The sequence below is a fragment of the Bidens hawaiensis genome, unplaced genomic scaffold (genome assembly GCF_021521415.1).
Source record: "Bidens hawaiensis isolate Kalapana, Puna unplaced genomic scaffold, B.hawaiensis_p1.1 tig00011733_1, whole genome shotgun sequence".
Classification (NCBI taxonomy): Eukaryota; Viridiplantae; Streptophyta; class Magnoliopsida; order Asterales; family Asteraceae; genus Bidens; species Bidens hawaiensis.
Window position 1 is genome coordinate 433,026 of NW_027491929.1, and position 7,496 is coordinate 440,521.

The window sequence follows — 7,496 nt, forward strand, 5'->3', positions numbered from 1 at the left end:
CCAGTTGCTGACGGTAGCCCCCGCAATGAACCTGTTCAAATGGTCGTCTGGGTCGGATAGACCATCGTAAGTGCCAATGTTGGACATTTGTTTGGCACTTCTCGGGGCGATTGCTTCCGCAATGTCCCTTGCGAACTTTGACTCCCCTGCATTTGTAGCAGTTGGTCTAAAGGTTTTGGAAAAGTCACGCGGGTTTCTCTCCACGATTGGTTTAAAGGCTTCCCCAAAATTCCTTTTTGGTTGGACGTCCGTTTCCTTACGCTTCCCTTTCGCCTTATGGCGAGGGTTCGCGTCGGTGTCGGACTCCAACTCGTCGTCTGAGTACTCGCAGTCACTGCTCATATTGAGGTGTTGGCGAGTACTGGCGAATTCGTCAGCCTGTTGAACTGAACGCAAGCGTTCGTCCAATTCGGCTTGGAATTCTCTTTGCCGTGCTTCGGCCCATGCCTTCACTTGATCTAGTGTTTGGCGAGGAACCTTCGTTCGTTTTTCCAGTTGGGTATCGGAGAACCCCAATGGAATATTTACTCCACTTGCCCCGGCTTGGGTAGTCGGGGTAGTGTTCGTAAGGATTGTATAACCGCCGGTGTTCCCCCCAGTTGCTGGGGTTGTTACCGGGGTTTCTTGGTCGGTTACTGGCCTTTGAACCGGAGTAACGTTAACCATTTCTTCCGAAATTGTGAAAAAACTAAAGTAGTTCTAGCTTTTATACACGGATGGCGCCAATGAAGAAACACTAGGTGACCCGGTACAGATTATAGATAATCTGGGGGTTAAGTAATGTTTCCCACGGATGAGGTCTAACTGAGAAGGCTGTTCTTCAGGAGACCTGCAAAACAAACACCGTAAGCTCGTCACTGAGAAGGGGGGAGTTCCTCCTTGTGACCACCCTCCGGCGTGAGAATCAGACTAGGTTGCTCTGAATATAAGTGTATATTAAGAGATTGCTAGATAACTGGATAGCAGATGATCCTACCATTCCAAGATATTGGAGTATTTATAGCCGAAGGTAGGTTTCCTAGAAGGTACAGCCGGCTGAATAGTATTCCTGTTCAACCAACAGTGGACTATGCACAGGCCATACTGGTTGGTGGGTAGGTTACGGCCAACAGTAACAAAGTCGGCTGCACTATTCCACCAACTGTAGATTATGCACGTCCTACTTACTGTGGATTGTACGCAGGCCATGCTGGTTGGTGAACAACAGTAACACTATTCCACCAACTGTAGGCCGCGCATGCTCCTCAGTAAGGGTTGGTAAGTAGGCAGCGGCTAATAGTGACAAACAGTACTAGAGGGTGCTCCTCCTCGCCCTATTGTCGATGAGCTGTCACCCTGTGATTGGCTCATGGGTTGTTCTGGTCAGATCGTCTGTCCTATCCATACCTTGGTAGGTATGGTACAAAAGATCTTTCAGAATCAGACTGGCTCATTTAGGCGGGATTGTTCCCGCCTTGCTCATTCCTTCATGTGACTACTGAAGTAGCTAGTGTCTTGTGCGTGTAGCCCTGCTGTCTGCGGGTAGCCTTCCCTGATGGCTTGTATCCGCAACTGCGGGAACAGGCGGGGTACTTCACCATTGGGAGGCTTTCCCTGCGTGTTCAGCTTGTGTACTGCGCGTAAGATCCTATGAGCATGGTGGGTCCTGAATTTTTTAACGTCTTTTATATTAGTAGCTATATCCCCTATTAGTTGGACCAAAATATTAGCGGTTGGTTTGTCCTTTTTGCCTAGTTGATTTAGCTACCTGTTACGACACCTCGACCGGTTGTCTAGATTTTGATTAGGTTAACTTGTAGACTGAGTTGTATTATTCATATGATCGAATTACCCCATATTCGCTAGGTGTATTAGGATTACGAGCCTTAGAGAAGTTTGTGACTTTGATATGACCAAGTAATAATTCATTAGGGTATTTAAAGAGTCATTCATGTATTAACAAGTAGTTTAGGCATAGTTGAGGGTATTTAGTAAAAATGACCACGGGGACCTATTTACCCTCTCCTTTATCTAGGTAGTTCATCTTTAGAATCTGGTTTCGTGAATTTTTTAACACCCGAGCATCGTTGATGGCCGTCGAGGATCTTTACCCAGGTGGTTCCCAATCATCATATCTAAGAGTTCGTTGACCTTCGTTAACTTTTCCCGTTAAGTAAAGTTAAGTAAGTTAAGTTAGTTATTGTAACATCTGACCCTTCGCACCACCAATATTGTTCGCTTTGCCCACAAATAGTTTACGGATTTGTTTTTTTACGTTTCCTAGGTGGAAATTTCCCAGGAGGTCACTCATGACTACTTCCACCTGAGCACGGAGCTCTTCCCTCATCCACTAGCATTAAGCCCAAAACGCGTTGGTAATTAATTAAAAGACGGGGCATTTTCTTATGAACCAAGGATCTCTTCTGTCCACGGCCGATGTGGGATTTGCATAGGATGTTACAGTTATGAAATAAATTAAAATAAAGAAATTAAGTATTGGGCAGGATTTGGTTAGGGTTAGTGATCTGAGCCCCTCACGTGTCTTTGTGTTCGATACCCGGACCTTCTAAAATGTGCTGTTGTGCCACCGGTATACTTGCCGATTGTGTTCGATACCCAGACCTTCTATTGATATTTATATATAGCTTTTCACACATAAAGTATTTCAAAAATATGTTAGTTTTTGAATAAAAACGAACTTTATCTTTAAAAATAATAAAATGTGAAAAAGAAATTTATAAAAATTGTATAAAAACATATTTTATTGTATGATATTATGAAGCTATTGTAAATGCATATGGTGGTTGGTCCGAAGACACAGCCTTATGTGTAAAAAAAAGTTGAACTTATGGTTAAAATTGGTGTTGTATCATTTTACTATATCTAAATAAAATTTAAGCTTTGTATTTGCAAGTTCTTAAATTATGTTGCAAAAATCATGATTGGTTTTTTTACCTTTTTAATAATAGAATTGCAAGTTAGGTCTCGTGTTATCAACGTGTCAATAGGTGTACGGAACTTGTATACATTGAATGCTGTATAAAGCTTTTATATGGTTATCCAAACGTTACTAATATTCATAGCATTCTCTTATGAAGCAAAGCACAGCACGCACGCGCTAGAGTATGGATAACGGTTGTTTCTAACATATAAAATACATGGATATCATTCAATTATGATGAAAATAATTTAGAGATTGGGTTAGAAGACAATTATACTATTTATTATATCTACAATTCTATTTGCACATAAGGCATTTGATAAAATATTTCAATGAAATTTTGGGCTTATTACTAAAGAGTTGTTACGACAAAATGACCCATATGTATAGAGTATTTAACCCAAGTATTGAATTATCATTTGACAAGAATATATGTATGATCTTAGGTGGTCAAAGAGCGGGATCGAGTAATCAAGACATCAAGACTCCAAGATCAGCAAATATAGTTTTTAAAAGATTAGGTTTGCGATTTAAAAAGGGGTAGCGGCGGAACTTGTTGCTCGCTTGCCTTCTGTTTCGATGTAATCCAAAAGACGTTGTTAACTGAAATGTTATAATTTCAATTAAAACCCTAATTTCTATAAAAAAAAATATGAATCTCCATACCCTTTTACCTTATAGTTATTAAGTTTATACTACGTGATTGTTGGACATCATAATGTTCGTTATGGTGTTGTACCTGATATGTTGCTTTTTGTATGTCACATATATACGCATATAGTGTAATTAAGTAAGGGTAAGAAATACACATGTTATATAAAGCAAACCCTTACCATGGCCTATGGGGTTCATCCATGCACGAAGATAAGAATAACAAAGAAAAAGGTATAGTGGGTAGACCCAAATCTGATCCCCCCATGTTACCATTTATTCCACATTACACACCATGTCCCCACCCTTTAGGATCATATGCTAGCTAGTAGTAATAGTAATATAAATGAGACAGTTTCACATGCCTTTCTAACTTCTTTTTAAGCAAACACTAGTTCCATCTCTCCGTCCAAACTACAATATCAATCATGTGCTCTTCAAAATCAAAATTTGTGCAACCAACTGATGCAAATGCTAAAGCTACTCAGTCAGCCATCATGGTTTCGGACATTAATGGCCGGCCAGTGCTTCAACCCGCCACCTCCAACCGCGGACTCACAAGATCTTCACATAAAAAGAACCTCCCCCTTGCAAAATCCATCACCAAATTCCCAGTTCCACCACCACCTAAGCAAAAACAGCCTGCTGGAAAGCAAGGTGGCAACGACCAATGCACCGCCGCAAAAACTGTTATTCCAGGAAATAAGTTGAAGAAAAGTATGTCCACTCATGATAGCAACACCAGTCCTTCTTCATTGGTGGTGAAATACTCATCGGTGGCGATTGTTAATGCTCCGGGGAGTATAGCGGCTGCATGGAGGCAACAGGTGGCAGTAATGCAGGTTCATAGGAAAACGAAAATTGCTCACTATGGAAGATCAGTTAAGTCTGCTAAGAATGATAGCAGCTTGGTTAATAGTAATGTAACAGAAGAGAAAAGATGCAGCTTCATCACTCCATATTCAGGTATTTAATAATTCAAATATTCATATATAATATTTATCAATATATTCATTGAAATATTATATTATATTTCAAATTTTTGAATTTTCAGACCCTATATACGTTGCATACCATGATGAAGAATGGGGAGTTCCTGTACATGTTGATAAGTAAGCTTTATTCTCCTCTTTTTTATATATGTATGTAAGTATATATATACACACATGTCATACATATGTATGTATATACCAAGATTGTGAATTATCAAAAGAATTTGGTCATGGTATGCAGGTTGCTGTTTGAATTGTTGGTGTTAACAGGTGCTCAAGTTGGATCAGATTGGACTTCAGTCTTAAATAAAAGGCAACTATTTAGGTAAGTTTCCCATCAATGATATAATTTTTCATATTTTATTATTATTATTATTATTATTATTATTATTATTATTATTATTATTATTATTATTATTATTATTATTATTATTATTACAGGGAAGCATTCTCAGGATTTGAAGCAGAAACTGTATCAGAGTTTACTGATATGAAGATAACAACAAGTAGTAGTTCTTATGGAATTGATATTGGCTTTATCAGAGGCGTTGTTGACAACTCTAAGTGTATACTTAAGGTATGACATTAGTATAATAATTATGTTTATATATATATATATACACACAAAGGATTGAAGAAAATTTTGTCATATATATAAAGTAAAATAACTATACAAATCAACATCAAAGTTTTCAGTTAGAATGAACAAGTTGCCAAAAAAATATAAATATTATATTCTTTTTATGTCTGAGATACAATAAAAAATAAAACATATAAATATTATACCTTACATAAGATACAATAAAAAATATGCATGAATTGTTGGGAACATGGGAGCAAAGCTTTTTCTAAATAATTGATTACTAGGTTTAAGTTACAACTGCTCCCATATATGTTCAAACACACTTCACTTTCACCATGTGATTTTTTATAAGCAAAGTACTAGTTAGTTATTAAAAATAGCTGCATACATTTAGATATGCTAATGATGCTAAATTGATTGTTGAATAGATCAAGAACGAATTCGGGTCGTTCAACAAGTACATATGGGGATTTGTGAACCACAAGCCCATAGTGCCGAACTACAAAGTAAATCAAAAGATGCCCGTGAAGACTTCAAAGTCCGAAGCCATAAGCAAAGATATGGTGAGGAGAGGATTTCGGCAGGTGGGCCCTACGGCTATACATTCATTCATGCAAGCTGCAGGGCTCACAAATGACCACCTCACCACTTGCTCACGCCACAGTATATGTGCCGCCTTGGTGCGCCGTGATCCCAGGCCATCATCGACCGTCATCTAATTCTCAACTAATTAGTTAGTAACTCCTAGTTAGCTACATGCTTGATGATCAGATATCTAACAACACATGTGTTAGTTTTTAATTTTAAGTTTTGAGTGAGGTTTGCATGTATGTTATGTTTGCTTTGTTTGGTTTGGTTAGCTGTAAAGACGATTGGCAGGCTGTAAGTGGACAGAGAATGGAATCTGGGGCATGTGGATATGGCTTGGGTGACCACTTTCTCTGCCATTCTTTTGAGTGGTATTAGTTTGTATACATCTTCTCTTCCTTACCTTGGGGAATGAGGTAGGGAATAGATGTAGTCATTATTAATGAATAACCCCATCTATCATGTTAAAAGTGATGATGATAATGATGGAGGCCGGGATGCATGTGGGCATTGCATAACACTTTTTTAATGATTTGTAAATGCTGGCTACATAAGTTAAGCATCTTTTTATCTTCTAGTGAGGTTTATGTGCTCAATCTTCTTCTCTTTTTGTATCTTTAGCAGACTTTTTTCACTTTGCTTTGCTTTTTACAGCAATAAATAGCACCATATATCACTGGGTAAGTAAAGCATGGTCCCCAAACTTTTATATCGGCTTATATATGCTGGATATGTATAATACTATACAAAGCTCCCACATATAACAGAAAAGCTATAAAATAATAAACGTGGTAACTTAATTAAATGTTTATAACTAGCGCTTTACCTAGCACGTTACGCTAGGGTAAGTCGGTAAAACTTAAACGTTGAGACGGTGAGTAGATACGAATTCAGTCGCTTACGATTACATCGTTATTATACCGTGTAATCGTTGAAAACAATAATACATGAATAAAAGAAGAAATGAAACAGGGAGGAAAATTTTATTATCATAGAATGAAAATTACACTAGAACAAAAAACAAAGAACAATATATGTAGATAAATATATACAAGCGTACATGTCATACGACGTGTAAGTTTAACATATGAGAGTGTGAAACATATACACATTTGAGTGTGAAACATATGCGGCGTATATGTTTCAGCGTATAAGTATATACTCTTACCCTCCCCCCCCCCCCCCCTCCTTTCAAGTTGGAGGTTGAGAAAACCCTAACTTGCATAAAAGCAAGTGAAAATGAGGCCCTAGTATGCTTTTTGTAAAAATGTCAGCAAGCTGATCTTTCATTTTCGTATGCACCAAAGTCACTATGCCCTCTTGTGACTACTCGCGAACAAAATGACAATCTATTTCAATATGCTTAGTCCGCTCATGAAGACAGTATTCTTAGCAATCAATATTGTAACCTGACTATTACATTTAAGTGTGACAAGAGTAATGCTAAGAACATTGAACTCTGAGAAAAGTCTTGTCAACCATGTAAGTTCGACAGTCACACGTTGAAGAGATCGGTGCTCGGATTCAGCTGAGCTCAAAGAAACAGTAGGAAGGACTATTGTTAAGGAATAATCATTGAGATAAAGTTTCATTGACATATGAGAAAGTGTGAAGCGCTACATTCCAATGAGACATACTTAGATATTGCATGAATTGACTCAAAAATTGAACAGCAAAAGCAATATCAGGTCTTGTGTGAGTAATGTAATTAAGTTTACCAACAAGTGTCATGTATCGTAAAGAATTATCAAGAACAAGTCCC

At 38.0% G+C, this 7,496-nt stretch overlaps 1 protein-coding gene across 1 annotated transcript; it reads left to right on the forward strand.

Moving 5' to 3' along the window:
• Positions 1 to 3,769: 3,769 nt before the first annotated feature.
• LOC143538827 (uncharacterized) lies at positions 3,770 to 6,233 on the forward strand. The gene is made up of 5 exons (XM_077032291.1): positions 3,770 to 4,537; positions 4,626 to 4,683; positions 4,805 to 4,888; positions 5,005 to 5,140; positions 5,575 to 6,233. Exons 1-5 carry the CDS (start codon positions 4,000 to 4,002, stop codon positions 5,863 to 5,865), a joined length of 1,107 nt encoding a protein of 368 aa, XP_076888406.1. The 5' UTR covers positions 3,770 to 3,999; the 3' UTR covers positions 5,866 to 6,233.
• The last annotated feature ends 1,263 nt before the right edge of the window (positions 6,234 to 7,496 follow it).